The sequence below is a fragment of the Balaenoptera acutorostrata genome, chromosome 1 (assembly GCF_949987535.1).
Source record: "Balaenoptera acutorostrata chromosome 1, mBalAcu1.1, whole genome shotgun sequence".
NCBI lineage: Eukaryota > Metazoa > Chordata > Mammalia > Artiodactyla > Balaenopteridae > Balaenoptera > Balaenoptera acutorostrata.
The window spans coordinates 101598685-101616401 of NC_080064.1; the positions used below are offsets into that span (position 1 = coordinate 101598685).

The 17717-nt window shown below is 36.4% G+C and overlaps 1 protein-coding gene across 3 annotated transcripts in view; it reads right to left on the bottom strand.

Annotated features, from left to right (window-relative positions):
• The window catches only part of TRIM33 (tripartite motif containing 33), a 161473-nt gene that overhangs the window by 12705 nt on the left and 131051 nt on the right, over window positions 1-17717 (bottom strand). For 2 of the 3 annotated variants that reach the window (XM_057530319.1, XM_007169621.2), the window contains exons 11-14: window positions 14295-14495; window positions 5596-5728; window positions 4099-4162; window positions 1434-1593 (exon numbers count right to left, since the gene is read on the bottom strand). In XM_057530319.1, the coding sequence (XP_057386302.1) occupies window positions 1434-1593; window positions 4099-4162; window positions 5596-5728; window positions 14295-14495 (558 nt within the window). The remainder of the gene's footprint in view (window positions 1-1433; window positions 1594-4098; window positions 4163-5595; window positions 5729-14294; window positions 14496-17717) is intronic. The other variant, XM_057530320.1, reaches the window with a different exon arrangement.

Consider the following 17717-nt stretch of genomic DNA (forward strand, 5'->3'; position numbering starts at 1 on the left):
AGCAAGGACAAATTCTTGAACAATCATTTAATCCATACTGTTTGCAGTGTGTGTGTGCATGCATGTGTGTCTCTGTGTGTTTAAAGTTTTGTCAACATGTATAAACAACATGATATACTGACATAACTTAAAATTATTTTGGAATTTACTATTATTTATTATAAAATTATTTGAAATCATATTAGTAACATAAAAGAATGAAAATAACCCCAAAGTTATTCAGGCATGTTAATGTATGATTTTAGGGAGTAATCTCTGTAATATTGGTTCACTTGGATAATAAAGGAATTAATTAAACTGTTAAGCACATTGATTGGGAAGTGAGCATAGGGTTATACTTTTCCTGTAGAGAGCTGACTATGATACACTATTTTTCACTCAACAATCTGTCTCATAGCTTTTTCTTCCCCTTTATATTGGGTTTTTTAACCATTTCTTTTAATTGAAGTATAGTTAATTCACAATGTTATGTTAGATACAGGTGTACAGCAAGTTGATTCAGTTATATATATATGTGTGTGTGTATATATATGTGTGTATATATACACACACACACACTTTTTCAGATTCTTTTCCATTATAGCTTATTACAAGATATTGAATATAGTTCACTGTACTACACAGTAGGTCCTTATTGTCACATAGCTTTTGAAAAGCATTTTGAAATGTTCTTCTGCCCATTTATCATTCTACCAATATAGGAAGATTGTGACAATGTTAAATCTTTCACCACCATTTTGCACTGTTTTTGGGGGGTACTTTCCAAACCAAGTTCTGAGTGAAGAGATTATGTAGATCAGTACTCTCTAAATCTACATAGAGTTGAAATTTCTATGTGCCAACCATGTAGAAAATGAGACATAAGCGTAGGTAGGAAGAAAAAACCAAGATCAAAATTTCTAAATAAAGAGGGACTTGGGCCTTCCTTCATTCTATACTATAAATTTTATAAAATGTTCTACCTGAGGAATTCTAAAATGGTTAATAATTCATAAGCCAAAGGCAATCTTCTCATCACAAAACTCTGTGAGCATTAAACTTCTTTCATGTCAGCGGTCGTAATCCCGAGCTCACCAGTCCAGGGAAAATAGCCAAGGATTTTTGTGGCTTGAGTCTCAATGTGACTACTGAAATTATTAATAAATTTAGAACAAGCTAGAACCCAATTTAGAATCATGGCAAAAATAATGACCAATTACAAACTAAAATTTGAAACGAGTCCTTAATACAAGTAAGTCTTTTCTCATCAATTACAGTTGACACTTAGATGAAAAAATTCAGTTAGAAAAAGAGATATCTGGGTTATACCACGCATAAAAATTCAGAAATGAATACAGGTCCACAGGACCACTAACCAGACTAATACATGCAGAGATGGAAGAATCAGTGAAGTGACCTCCTTAAATCCCTGACAGATTCCACTGGGAACTTACCATGCAGGCACTCCTCCTGCCATCCTCTGTCTTTTCCTGTTTCACAGCTCCTGAAAAGCTACATATTTCATCTTCAGTGCCAGGTTCTTGCTTGACCTTCACTTGATCAGACTTGAAACTAAGACTTGTCTTCTCAGCAGTTCTTCCTGACGACCCACAGCTAACAAAAACAACAAATAAAGGTCACATATGTTTGTCTGTATGGTGTACATAAAAACAATTATATGAAAAGTTTGTTAAGTTATATGAAATGTTCATTAAACTGAAAACAATTTATTAACTTTATAGCAGATAAGGATACTTCATAATGCAATTAAGAGGAGTGTATTATAAACTTGGCTTCAAATTTTTAAAAAACGTAGGTCAAACTTTCAGAGGACCTGAAAAATACATTTTATGGTCTGAGGCACTTATATTACATCATTTAAGGAATCTAGTAAACAATCATTTGTCTAGGCTATTAGTATAGTGATTGCTTCTCTCTATAATAAAAGAAGTTTAAATTCTTCTCTACCCCCAAACATCTGAAGGAAACCTCAATAACAGTGGTTCATGAAGTGTCCTCAAAGGAATCACTGTTTCAGCTTTTGAGTCCTTATCTGAATTAATGGGATAATAGGCTAAGAGGACAGGTACATGACTAATTGTTTCTATCTAGTCCACAAACCAAAACCACTGGCAAGAGAGTGAATAACTAAGACTGTATTACTGTCGAAAATGAAAACCTTTTTCACTCAATTTGTACTTTTCTTCTGAAAGTACTGATTATTTAAAGTATAATTTAAAAGCCAAGCAAGTATATAATATAGAACCAGTCTTCAAAATGCATATACACATATATATACAAATACAAAACATTCATATATCTGAAATAAAGTCTTTCTTACATTGCACTAAATTATTCAAACTAAAGAATAAAAGTCAGTCGACATTTATTACATTTACCTTTAACACACACACACACTCTTCCACACTACCATTTCTTTTTCTTAATTCTTTTTTTTTAAAAAAGATTTATTTATTTAATTTATTTTTGGATTCCTTGGGTGTTAGCTGCGGTACACGGGATCTTTTGTTGTGGTGAGCAGGCTCTTCGTTGCGGTGCATGGGCTTCTCCCTAGTTGGGGCACGCAGGCTTCAGGACACATGGGCTCTGTAGTTTGCAGCACACAGGCTCTCCACAGGCTCTCTAGTTGAAGCACACGAACTCAGTAGTTGCGGCACGCGGGCTTAGTTACCCCACGGCATGTGGGATCTTAGTTCCCTGACCAGGGATCAAACCCGCGTCCCCTGCATTGTAAGGCAGATTCTTTACCACTGGACCACCAGGGAAATCCCCCACACTACCATTTCTTAGCTCTCTGTCCACCAAAAAGGCGTAAGAAACCATGAACAATTCAGTAGCAGTGAGTGCCCCTAGTACCCAGAAGATTGTCTTGAAGCACCATTTCCCCACTAACATGACCAGGATTTCCTAGAGAAATCTCTGATTTCAGGCCTGAGGCAAGAAATGTAAAAGATGAACCTGGAACATCAGGACAGGAAACAAGAATGCTTTCAACAACTACTGGGGTTATAGCAAAAGAACTATGAAGCCAACTTGGAAAAGTTCTGATAGGACAAATATGGAACAATTTAAGCATCAATAAAAATAACAACTACAATTTTAGAACATATAAGGTATGTTTAAATATATAAGCCCATAAAGTTAATAACATTCATTGGTCACTGTTGGAGGGTGCTGGGAATCAACTCATTATTATAAAAATAGGTAAATAAAGAGAAAGAAACAATTTATTCTACCTTTCCCATAATCAAATAGCTGATGGCAGAAAATTTCTCTTTACAGAAGTATTCTAAACTAATAAACAAAGAAGGTATGATACCATAATTAAAATATCATTTTTAAACTAGTAAAAAAAAAAAAAAAAAAAGAGCTAAGGCAATGATCATTAATGGGTGCTATCACAAAAAAAAAATCAACAAAAGTGACCAGACATTTTGTGACCCTGAAAGAAGTACACATCACCACAATGAAGTATTCTCCCTACCCCTTTCCCTCAAATCAAACCTGAATCTAATCAAACCTCCTGATCTAAACACCAATATAGAGAAAAAAACAGAAGGTAGTGTATTTAAATGACAAGATGGGGAAATGAGGAAAACTCTGTAAGAAAAACAATACATTTCTTCAACAAATAAACTGAGTTTGACCTCAACATATGTGTTGATGGCAATGTATAGCAGCGCCTATCTGAATCTGATTCAAAGAAACAAAAAAAAAAAGCATTTATGAGAAAAACTGGGAAATCTGAACATTAACTAGAGCTCTACTGATGTTAGAGAGTTAGCTATTAAATTTTTTTTTTAGGTGTGATAATGGTTCCATAGTTATAAAACTTTTAAATCCTTACCTTTAAGTGATATATACTGAAACAATCACAAGTAAAATGATAAAATGTCTGAGATTTATCTCAAAATAATTTAGAATGGGGGGAATGGGTAGGAGTATAGAAGAAATAAGACTGGCCATAACTTGATCATTGTTGAAGATGGGTGAAAAGTATACGGGAGTTCATTATAATAGTCTACTTTTTAGAATATGTATTTGAAATTTTTCTTGATAAAAAGAAAAAATAAAGCTATTAATAATGTAAATACTCACCTGCCTCGACTACCAGTACTAGAAGTACTAGGGGGTCTCACAGGTGTGTGAGAATTGGATAAACCTGAAAAATAATAAGTCAAAATGAATAACTATGCAGGTAAGAAAATTCAGAATTCTACCTACTAATTACAGAATTCAAGTATCATCATAAGGCAATTCAGCAATTCCTGGAAAATCAGCCCTTGTCTTAGTCTCTAAGTCAAGGATTTCATGTGTTATTGTTGGCAGCTATCAATCAGTTTCTCTCAGCTGAGCCCAGATACCATTCTCAGAATCCTCTCAGAGCAACACTATTCAATCAACGGAAACTACCATATCAAGAGAAAGCTATTTGCCGTCCCACGCATTTGGTAAATATCTTACCTAGATTCCTATTAATTATTCTTCCTTTTAAAAGTCCTGGAATACTTATATTAAACCTCAAAAATAATATGATGCAAAAAATGTATTAATGATGCATCTCATGAAAAACCCACATTTAGAGCTGAACTACTCCTACTGTAGAAATAATGAGGTGGTATGTTTCAGTAAGAAACCATGAATATATCCCATAACCACTTCTGCACTGTCAATCTATTTGGAGGTGCTTTAATCACTCATTCATGTAATAGGGTTAATAAAACTGGGATTTTGGAAGAGATCTATAGCTCAGGACCTGATTAGTCACATTTTAATAGTTGCCAGTAAATTTTAAGTTTTTAACTGCAAATTGAAAATTCACTTGCCCTTCCTCAATTCTTGCTTTTTAAACAAATTTTCAATTTTTTCATTATTTAACAAAGTGTTTTAAACTTGGATTTAAACCAAAGAATTCTTCAACTGACAACCTGTATTGTAAAACAGAAGACATAGAAATTAAATTCATCTACAAATCCAGCAAAAACATGAATACAACTGGGGGTTGAGGGAGGGGTACATTAGAGTTCTGAACAGTGTACACGACAGATATATATTATTATTTCAGTTCGCTGAAGCTTGCCCACAGTATTGAAAGAAAAATAATTAGAACAATCAGGAAAAAAAAAATGTTACTGTGATGGTTAAGTTTATGTCTCAACTTGGCTAGAGTATGGTACCCAGTTGTTTGGCCAGCAGCATCCAGATGCTGCTGCAATGGTATTTTTTAGATGTCACTGACATTTAAATCAGTAGACTCTGAGTAAAACATAATGAGGATGGGCCTCTAATTAGTTGAAGACCTTAAGAGAAAAGACAGAGGTCCCGAGAGCAAGAAGGAATTTTGCCTTGATTCAAGACTAGCATCAATTCTTCCCTGTGTCTCCACTCTGCTAACTGCCCTGCAGGTTTCAGACTTGCCAGCCCTAACAATCAAGTGGACCAATTAATTCCTTAACCTCTGTCTCCTCTCTCTCTCTCTCTCCACACACACCCCTCTCCTATTGGTGCCATTTCTCTGGAGAATCCTAATACATATACTGAGAGATACTTTTTTAAGGTGTTGAAGAAATGAGACAGTACCTCAGTTGACTTTACCTGATGATCCTGGTGATAGGGCAGAGGGTCCTGGGGAGGGATTCATGGTGCTTGTGGGCTGTGGGGGTAGGTGACTGCCTGAGATGTATCTACTTAGTAGATTATCTAAACTACTTGAACCAGCATCTTCCAACTAAAGAAAAAGAACAAAAAGATAAATTTGTTTTGATTAAAGCAGAGGAGAAGTTATTAATTTCATTAGTATAATCATTTATGCTCACAGTTTACTAATAAACAGATTACCTTATATCAAAATTGGCTTAATTGTTGCTTCCTTATGCTCCCTTGGGACCCAAATAGTATATAGTTTATGTGAATACAGCTATAATTAATATGCTTCAATAAATGATTGGGAGCTCAAGACAAAACCCAATAACCCACTAAATCCTTCGTGTTTTACTATGAAAATACCTCTGACACACTCTTACATTTTTGCCTTTTTTCAAGGTTGATGCAGGATCCTGTTTTCAGCATCCTGCCCCTAGTATCAATATCCATGGTCCTGCCAGAATCATTCAACTAAACAGGTATTGAATCATGTCAGTACCTAATTTAAAAGCTTTGAAATGTCTGTATACTCAACAGAACGCCTTTAGCCTGGGATATAAGTTCCCTTATTACACACAAAAAAGTCGGCAGTCAACAGGAAAACTGAGCCTTTTTCGCACTTTATATGCAGAAGGTTAAAGCCAGAGGAGCTCGCACTGTGACTGTGAGCTGGTTCCCAATTTGAATATCAGTCCCCTATTTTTAAACATCCCACCCACAATGAAGAACTGTGATGATGAAATGAGAAAATATTTATGTAAGAAATAGTAACAAACACTATTTAATTATGAAAATTACCTTAAGAAAAATTTTACACTATTCCATATCAGAGATAGTTAAACTATTCTTACTTAAGTGACTGCTAATCTTCTTGCTTACTGATCTACTTTTACCCACACCTGCCTCTTTTAATCTTCTACTAGAGGCAAGATTACTTTGTAGGCAAATCTACTTCTCATTCAAAACAGAAAACTGGGGGACTTCCCGAGTGGTCCAGTGGTTAAGAATCCGTCTTGCAATACAGAGGACACCAGTTCGATACCTGGTTGGGGAACTAAGATCCCACATGGCATGTGGCAACTAAGCCTGCGCACCGCAACTACAGAGCCCATGAGCTCTGGAGCCCGCGTGCCACAACTAGAGAGCCTGCGTGCTGCAACTACTGAGCCAGTGCACTCTGGAGCCCAAGCGTCACAACTAGAGAGAAGTCCGCGAACCACAACGGAAGATCCCACATGCCCCAACTAAGACCCAATGCAGCCAAAAATTAAATAAATAAATAAATATTTAAAAAAAACAAAAACAGAAAACTGAACATATACATTTACTTCTCACTCTCCTCTCAAAATCACACTGATTTTCAAGGCTATAAAACAGGAAAGAATGGCATCAAAGTAGAAACTTTGAAGAAAACTATAGATACAAACCAAGGTAGGATTGGATTGATATAAAAATGACCAGAATAAAGCAGCTCACAACACATTACAGGCAAGGGAAGACTCTCCTAAAGTAAATAGTTTTCATCATAAATATAAGTTGACCCTATCAACAAAGTGGGTACAGAGGGAATGTACCTCAATATAATAAGGGCCATTTATGATAAGCCCACAGCTAACATCACACCTAACAGTGAAAAGCTGAAGAAGTGAAAGCTTATCCTGTAAGATCAGGAACAAGACAAGGATGCCCACTCTCACCACTTTTATTCAACATAGTATTAGAAGTCCTAGCCAGAGAATTAGACAAGAAAAAGAAATAAAAGGCATCCAAATTGGAAAGAAAGAAATCAAACTGTCACTATTTGCAGATGACATGATATTATATATAGAAAATCCTAAAGACGCCACCAAAAAACTGTAAGAATAAATGAATTCAGTAAAGTTGCAAGACACAAAATCAATATATGAAAATCTGCTGCATTTCTATACACTAATAATAAACTATCAGAAAGAGAAATTAAGAAAACAATCCCAGGAGAGTTCCCTGGTGGCCTAGTGGTTAGGAGGCCAGGCTTTCACTACCAGGCCCAGGTTCAACGTCTGGTCAGGGGAATGAGATTCTGCAAGCCACGTGGTGTGGCCAAATAAATAAAGTGCATCATACACACACACACAGAAAAAGAGAAAGAAAAAAAGAAAACAATCCCATTTAAAATCACATGAAAAAGCATAAACTACCCAGAAATAAATCTAACCAAGGAGGTCAAAGATATCTACACTGAAAACTGTGAAACACTGATAAAAGAAACTGAAGAAGACACAAATAAATGTAAAGATACTCTGGGCTCATGGATTAGAAGAATTAATATTGTTAAAATGTCCATAATACCCAAAGCAATCTACAAATTCAATGCAATCCCTACCAAAATTCCAACGGCATTTTTCACAGAAATAGAACAATCCTACAATTTCTATGGAACCACAAAAAAAACCAAATAGCCAAAGAAATCTTGAGAAAGAAGAAAGCTGGAGGCATCACAGGCCAGGATTTCAAACTATATTATACAGCTACGGTAATCAAAACAGTATGGTGTTGGCATAAAACCAGACATACAGATCAAAGGAACAAAATAAAGATGCCAGAAATAAACCCACACCTGTATGGTTAATTTAAGGCAAAGGAGCCAAGAATATACAAAGGGGAAAGGACAGTCTCTTCAATAAACAATGTTGGACAGTTGGAAAACTGGACAGCCGCATGCAAAAGAATGGAATCAGACTACTATCTTACACTATACACAGAAATCAACTCAAAATGGATTAAAGAACTGAAATGTAAGACCTGAAACCACAAAACTTCTAGAAGAAAACATAGGCAGTAAGCTCCTGGACGTTGATCTTGGCAATCATCTTTTGGATCTGATTCCAAAAGCAAAAATAAACAAGTGGGACTACATCAAACTAAAGAGCTTCTGCACAGCAAAGGAAACCATCAACAAAATGAAAAGGAAACTTACTGAATGAGAGAAAATATTCACAAATCATATATCTGATAAAGGGTTAATATCCAAAATACATAAAGAACTCATACAACTCAATAGCAAAAAATCAAACAATCCAGGGACTTCCCTGGAGTCCAGTGGTTAAGACTCCATGCTTCCACTGCAGAAGGTGTGGATTTGACCCCTGGCTAGGGAACTAAGATCCTGCATGCCGCAAGGCACAGCCAAAAAAAAAAAAAAAACAAAAACGAAAACAAAAAACCCCCCAAACAATCCAATTAAAAATTGGGCAGAGGGACTTCCCTGGTGGTCCAGTGGTAAAGAATCTGCCTTCCACTGCAGGGGACGCAGGTTCGATCCCTGGTCGGGGAGCTAAGATCCCACATGCCGTGGAGCAACTAAGCCCATGAGACACAATCACTGAGCTCATGCACCTCAACGAGAGAGCAGGCATGCCGCAATCTACAGAGCCCTGGCACTCTGGATCCTGCGCATCACAAGTACAGAGCCCACGTGCCCTGGGCCTGCACATCACAACTAGAGAGAGAAAACCTGCATGCCACAACGAAGAACCTGCGCCACAACGAAAGATCCCGTGTGCCACAACTAAGACCCAACGCAGCCAAAAAAAAAAAAAAAAAAATTGGGCAGAGAATCTGAATAGACATTTTTCCAAAGAAGACATAGAGATGACCAACAGGTACATGCAAAGGTGCACAACATCACTAACCATCAGGGAAATGCAAATCAAAACCACAACAAGCTATCACCTGATGCTAGTTAGAATAGCTATTAAAAAGACAAGAGATAACAAGTGTTGGTAAGGATGTAGAGAAAAGGGAACCTTGTGCACTGTAGTGGTAATGTAAAAAATTGGTACATCCACTATGGAAAACAGTATAGAAATTTCTTAAAAAATTAAAAATAGAACTATCATATGCTCCAGCAATTCCACTCCTGGGTATTTATATGAAGGAAAAAGAAAAACAAAACACTAATTTAAAAAAAAATTTTATGTTTTTGGCTGCACTGCACGGCATGCAGGATCTTAGTTCCCAGACCAAAGATCGAACTCACGCCCCCTGCAGTGGAAGTACAGAGTCTTAACCACTGGACTGCCAGGGAAGTTCCCCAAACACAAATTTGAAACATATATGCACCCCCATGTTCACTGCAACATTATTTATAATAACAAAGTTATGGAAGCAACCTAAGTGTCCATCAACAGATGAACAGATAAAGCTACAGATGAATGAATAAAGAAGATGTGCTATATCTATATACACAATGGAATATTAGCCATTAAAAAAAAAAGGAAATCTTGTCACTTGTGACAATATGGATGGACCTGAAGGCATTAAGCTAAGTGAGATAAGTCAGACAGAGAAAGACAAATACCATATGATCTCAGTTATATGTGGAATTTAAAAACAAACAAACATAGAATCAAGCTCGTAAATACAGAGATAGATCTGTGGTTGTCAGAGTTGGTAGGTGGGTGAAATGGGTGAAAGGGATCGAAAGGTACAAACTTCTAGTTATAAAATAAATCATGGGGAGGTAATGTACAGCATGATGACTATAATTAATACTCTACTGTATATCTGAAAGTTGCTAAGAGAGAAAATCTTCAAAGTCCTCATCTCACAAAATTTTTACACTATGTATGGTGACTGATGTTTAGAATTATTGTGATAATCATTTTGCAATGTATACAAATATCAAATTACTATGTTGTACAACTGAAACTAACATATGTTACATGTCAATTATACCTCAACTTTAAAAAAGGTAAATAGGCCTTTCTCAGAAAAGCCCTTTAAAAACCTCATCTCAAAGACATAAAAGGCTAAAGGTGAGAGTTTAATGTGGGCTAGCTAGAGGGACGATTAAGAGATATTAGGAGTTGCGCCTGCTCAGTGGTCAGAGCTATTGGCCAAGGATTCACTTGTAAGCTGTAACTACAGGAAAATCCCTAGCTGTAACTAGAGTTAACTAGAGGATTTGTGAAGAGGGGCAGTTCCTAACATGGGCCACAAAACAGACATGAAAGTCGCAAGTTACCTACTTCTACTCCCACTCCCACTCCTTTTATACTCTCCCACCTGCGATTTATATCTCTGGCCAGAGAGACAACCTTAAGGCTAGAAGAGTGGAAAGATTAGGAAGAGACAAACCGCCAAGTACATAAAAGGGCTTCCCCGATGCCACTACAGCACCAACATGGAAATGCTAGCTGAAGTATTTACCTCAATATTTCACCAGACATGGATGAAGAGTCACTATAAATAAAGTTAGAAGTCTAACGGGAAAAATATTAATTCACGTATTCATTAAACCAATGTTTTTTAAGCATCCTTAAATAACTGCATGGAATAGGTGTTATATAAATAATTTCTATGAATTCAAAGGAAAAAGACAATCCACAAAAAAATTCAAATAATCAATGAACCTGAGAAAAGATAACAAACCACATGAATAAAAGAAATATATATGAAATAACCATACATCATTTTTACCTATCATATTGGTAAAGATGGAAGACAGCCAGTACTTGGAACACAATACAGAAATGGGTATTCTATAACATTTAAATTTACATGTGAATATCTGAAAGACACACATGGTTTTCCCAAGACTTCATATTATCCAGTATAGTATCCAGATAAATTAAGTACATATTTTCCAAATATGGAAAATTGTTTACAAAGAATTTAATATACTATTAGAATATGACATCTATTAATTATAATCTAATCTGAACAGATTCTAATATTCATTTAGCTATTCAAAAAGTATTCAGGTTCATCATGTATCCCCTCAAGGTCAAAATTACTACCACATATTATAACTCCGCTGGAGATGGATAGTAGAGTGAAATAAAAAATAATTCAAGCTGAGAGAATTCTATTTAAATCAACTTCTACTCTATACTGGATAGCTGTAATGATCAGTATTAAGATATATCAACAAATACCTGAAATTGTTTTGTATTTATTTCCTGTCTGCGTTGCATAGTTAATGCTACTTTGTCTGCTTCCTGTGTAACCTCCCCCAGGATTCTTTTCTTTTCACTATACCACGGAAACTACAGGATAGGAGAAAAAGTAGATGATTCTTCAAGAGATGATAGGTTTGCTTCCTTTTCTGTTTTTGATTAATATGGTTAACTACTTCTTACTGTGGTTGTACTTTTGTGGTACCCACCTCTAATTGCTCTTAAAAGCAGGTGACAATAATGAGCGTTGGCAAGGATGTGGAAAAACTGAAATCCTCATACACTGACACTGTTGGTGGGAATGTAACATGGTGCACCCACTGTGGAAAAGAGTTTGGCAGTTCCTCAAAAACTTAAACATACAATATGACCCTGAAATTCCACTCCTAGAAATTTACATAGAGAACTGGTAACCTACAAGTTCACAAAAACTTACACACACACACACACACAAAAAAAACTTACACACAAAAGTTCATAGCAGCATTATTCTTAGTAGCCAAGAAGTGGAAACCCAAATATCCATCAACTGATGGATGGATGAACAAATGTGGTATATTCACAGAACAGAATATTCAGCCATAAGAAGGAATTAAGTACTGATACATGCTTCAACGTGTTTGGACCTGACAAACATTATGCTAAGAGAAAGAAGCCAGACACAAAAGGCCACATATTGCATCATTCCATTCATACAAAATGTCCAGAATAGGCAAATCCATAAAAACAAAGTAAATTTGTGACTTCCAAGGGCTGGGAAAGAGGGAAATGGAGAGTGGACTGCAAATGGGTAGTTTCTTTCGGGGTGATGAAAATGTTCTGGAATTAGACAGTGGTGATGGTTGCACAATCTTGTGAATATACTAAGAACCACTGACTGAATTGTAAGTACATTTTTTAAAGTTGGATTTTATGGTATGTGAACTATATCTCAGTTTTTTAAAGCAGTCAATACTTTAATAAATCAGTAAATAAAAATAAGGTTAGGCATTATGTCTGCAAGGAAGAGGAGGTTCATAAGAGAAGGTATGGATTCTGCTCCTTCTACCCCACCTTAAAAAACTAAAGATGGGAGGGATATATTCTGGAGCTTCTTGTCTTGATTTCAAAGTTCTTCTGCGAAAGATGACAAGGAAAATCTAATAAGGACCCATTTCCCTTATGATGCCCAGCTTTTCAAAGACGTGGAGCATCCATCCTTCCTCTACCTGCTCTCTGTGAGAGTGGCCCTTGCAGATTATGTTAAGTTTGACATAAGCAACCTTTCTTTTCCCTTTGAAAGTTTCTTAAGAATTGGAACAAAGTCTTGTTTCTTTTTATCTTCAATGCCCAGGCACTTTAGCATGGAGTGCTTAGTAAAACTTAAATGACTCCTTTAATACTGTACCTACCTCTCTCTGGTTGCCCAAAGGCCCTTAATACTCTACCTTTCCAGGCCTACGATCTCAAACCACCTCGTTGCTATCTCTATGGACAGAAGTGGGGAGAGAACTGGACTTTCTCAGTTTAGTAATCAGGAGCTGGGCTTTGAATTCCAACTTACCCATTTACTGGGTGACACTGAGAAAGTCACTAACCACCCTTACTCTCTTCCATGAAATAGGGATATTATATATCATATGAGATGATTTCAAGCATTAAACTGAAAGTTTATAAATTATAAGCTTACAACTTATAAATTTTACTTTTTATTGATATATTCCAAAATTTTCCATTCTATACAGTAGTCCAGTACTCTCAACACCACTACAGGGACTTCCCTGGTGGCACAGTGGTTAAGAATCTGCCTGCCAATGCAGGGGACACGTGTTCGATCCCTGGTCTGGGAAGATCCCACATACCACAGAGCAAGTAAGCCCGTGTGCCACCACTACTGAAGCCCACGCGTGCCGCCAACTACTGAAGCCCGCGAACCTAGAGCCCGTGCTCCGCAACAAGAGAAGCTACTGCAGTGAGAAGCCTCCACACCGCAACGAAGAGTAGAGAGTCATGGGTCCTAGTGTCTTAGTAATTTCACTGCTCCTTGCTCCCATGGTGACCCCTGACTCTGAATAACTCATACAATGCTTGAAATGACCCAGTACAACCTTCAAGTTTTATATTTACATTTAAAAATAAAATGCTTCTAATTCAAATGAATTTATGAAATTTCTGAAGGCACTGAATGATATTTTTCTTCAGGAAAACGCTACAGGTGAAAGGGACAAGACAGCTCAGAGGCCTTTCCCATTCCATCTTCTACTCCTCATTATTACTTCCTCTCTCAGTATACACCCCGCCCCCCTCCGCCACATGCCTAATATCTAGACCTTCCAACCTCTTCCTTTCTCAGTCCAACCTGTTTGCACCCGGGGTTGACTATCCCTTTTGCACCTAACAGAAGACTGACAAAAATTTAACTGTATTTTGGTACTGGGTCTCCTCTCTGGATCTAAACCTACATCAGAAGTGTTTCATTTAACACGAAGTTTGCCTGCTAGCAGATGACAGAAAGATCAGCAAAGCTGACACTCTGTAGCTTTAAAATACTGAGGAGTGCTAGTTTTAGTACACATAACTTTTTAAAATTCAAATTATTTATACTCTACTTTTTGGAAATTTCGAAAAAAATATTGCTCCTGAATTAAAAAAAACAAAAACAACCAGAAATATATACTCTAAGTCCCTAATCAACACAAGGTTTTAAATCTCTCACTCAACTTAAATACAAACCTGTATGGGTGGAATATCTGGCAGAGACGGAAGGTTTTCTGGATTGGTAACTGAGGGAATTAGTTCTATTGCTGTAACAGATGGGCTGGTGGGACCTCGATTTGCATTTGCCATAGTAGCTGTAGTAGGGCTGGTTGGATTGACTGGGTTGTTGTGCACCGACACAACAGGAAAGGGTCCAGCATGCCCTGGGTTTGAGTGCTGTTAGGAAAAAAGATGTTATCATTACTTGATCTGCCAGGATATCCAAATATGAGCAATACCTTGACAACAAGTTTCAGTTTAGGAAGGATACACAAGTTCAGGGTTTGATACCTGTGGCTGAGAGACAAAGAAGTAGGCCCTCTCAAACTTATGCAGGAAAAATAAAATTCAAACTTATCATTTTTCTATTCATTTTTGTGTAGTATTTAGAAAAAAAATAGACTTGCCAATAATTGTACCCTGTCAGACTGGTGATATGATTTTACTTCATATCTAAGATATATATAAATAGATGATCTGGAAGCCCCTAAAGTTTTCAAACATCAGACCAGGAAAGCCACTCTTCTGCCTATATTTTACTTTGACACTTCTGCCTTTTTAAAATAAAAATAATTGTATAATTGTGTATTATGTAACTGATATGGTAGAAAGAACAACGAATTTACAAATGGAAACATGGTATCAATTCCTGGCTCTTAATACTATGCGATTTTAGGCCAAATCACAATCTTGGTAATTTAGAAATGTGGATAATGATGAATGAAAATGGATACCTGTCTTTAGGAGGAGTGTTATGAGGATCATTTAAGATAGTACACAGATTAAAATCTTTGGGAAATAAATTACTATACACATATAAATCATTTGAAGTATTTAAAAACTTAAAATTCTAACATTCAGTGATTTCTGTAGGGGCCCAAAAGTCTAAGGACAATGTTCTGAGATGGTTGGTTAATCCGATTATGTAGCTTCTGCACCTTTCCAAAGGGTGTACCTGCCCCCTGGTAATACTTGAAGGCTTTCCAAGTACACTAAGGGGTACATGGGTATGTGAATATTTTTAAGGAAATTAAAGTCTAGATAGTTGATCTTCATATATACTTTTTTCCTGAAGAAAACCCAATTTACCTATGAATGTGCCATGGTCTGTGAGTTCTTTTTTCCAACTGCTTCTTTCACAACTGCCCTTCTCCTCCAAAAACAAAATACAAAACAGCATATCTCTAACTCATTCCCGATCTTATCTAGCATATTGCCCCAGGGTGAAAAACAAAACAAACAAAAAATCTCCTGAAGAGACAGACAAAGGTACAGTTGAAAATAAAGGTGTCAAGTTGCTGACAAAGTGCCTGACTCTGAAACCTGGGTAATCTCTGAGTGGGTTCTGATACTTGGTGATCAACAAAAACAAAGAAAGACCTGAAGAAGCTGTCAACTGATCAAAAAAGATTTTAAAACTCGTTTTGAATTCCCAGATACATATTTTTGTGAACAAGTTTCCTGAGCATCACATGAAAACAACAACAACAAAAAAACTAGTAATAAAAACCGGCGTTGGATTCTGACTTACTCTATTACTGTTACAAGGTAACAGACATACAAACGTGCATAAATGAAGGAAGGGGAAAGGCTCCATGTATCTAATAAAGAAATGTGTATCTAAAAGAATTTTATTTTTGTTGGGCTTCCCTGGTGGCGCAGTGGTTGAGAATCTGCCTGCCAATGCAGGGGACACAGGTTCGAGCCCTGGTCTGGGAGGATCCCACATGCCGCGGAGCAACTGGGCCCGTGAGCCACAATTACTGAGCCTGCGCGTCTGGAGCCTGTGCTCCGCAACAAGAGAGGCCGCGACAGTGAGAGGCCTGCGCACCGCGATGAAGAGTGGCCCCCACTTGCCACAGCTAGAGAAAGCCCTCGCAAAGAAACGAAGACCCAACACAGCCATAAATAAATAAATAAATAAATAAATAAATAAATAAATAATACTTTAAAAAAAAAAAAGAATTTTATTTTTGTTTCCTAATAATCTTAAACCATGTAAATATATTGTTTAAACAACTGTATAGGAGTAACTGTAATGAAAATTTGGTCTAAAGAAAAAGTTTTAAAGCTTAATAACTGCATTATAAACTGGAAATTTAAGAATTTTCAAATTGCAACAGACATCTTTCCAGCAGAAAATTACAACAAACTGATTCACAAGTCTATCAGATTTGTGAATATCTTAAATCTATATCTTAAATATATTAAGATAAAATTCTGTAAAAGTAGAACAGAAATTCAAGTCCATGGGGAAAAGGGAGTATATAATTTTGACTTTCAAAAAAGAACTTGCCTCTGTATTTGGGACTCCAGTGGATCCACTTACAAGAAAAATGTAAGGGTTTTACTTTATAATGTCAATATTTACAATATGCTAAACAGTATGTCCTTTGCAACTATTTAAACTTAAACTTGTAATGGAAGTTTTAAATGTCAACCTTCAAATGTGAGGGAGTGTGTATTTTTCAAAAGTCTTTCTGGAGGTAATTGGGCCAAAAAGTTGAAGGACCGCTGACCTAGGACTTCAGTATGCAGATCGATCTGAGTCAGTAAAAGTTCACATATTTATGAGTACTCCCCTCCTGGAAATTTTGATTTAGTGGATATGGTTCAGAATCTGTTTCAGACACGGTGCCCCAGTCATTCTGATGGTCTTTAAATCATGCTTTGAGAAACATCACTCTGACAATTATAAAATGACCTTTATTTTTTATATAACTAGAAATCCTATGCAAAAGTAGCCTCATTTTTATACTCATACCTCCTATACAAATATAATCTACTATTCAAGCAAAGATTAGAAAACATGCCTCTAAACACACTTATTTTTAAGAGTAGGTATATCTATCCTAAAAGGAACAATACTGAGTGAAGAGAAAAAAAAAAAGTCAAAATGTCACATTAAAAGAGCAGAGGAACAATTTTAGGAAATTAAAGTTTTAATCTTAATTCTACCATTGTCTCTTATGATTGTGGGTACATAACAAGCTCCTTTGTTTTTCACTTCTGTAAAATGAATTGGTTGGACTAGATCAGAGATTCTCAACCCAAAGTATACTATGGGTTTAATGACATCAAAGAAACTGTTAAAATTTAATAAAAATTTAGACATTTCTCCTAAGAAGACATACGGATTGCCAACAAACACATGAAAAGATGCTCAACATCACTAATCATTAGAGAAATGCAAATCAAAACCACAATGAGGTATCACCTCACACTGGTCAGAATGGCCATCATCAAAAAATCTACAAACAATAAATGCTGGAGAGGGTGTGGAGAAAAGGGAACCCTCCTGTACTGTTGGTGGGAATGTAAAGAGATACAGCCACTATGGAGAAGAGTAGGGAGGTTCCTTAAAAAACTAAAAATAGAACTACCATATGACCCAGCAAT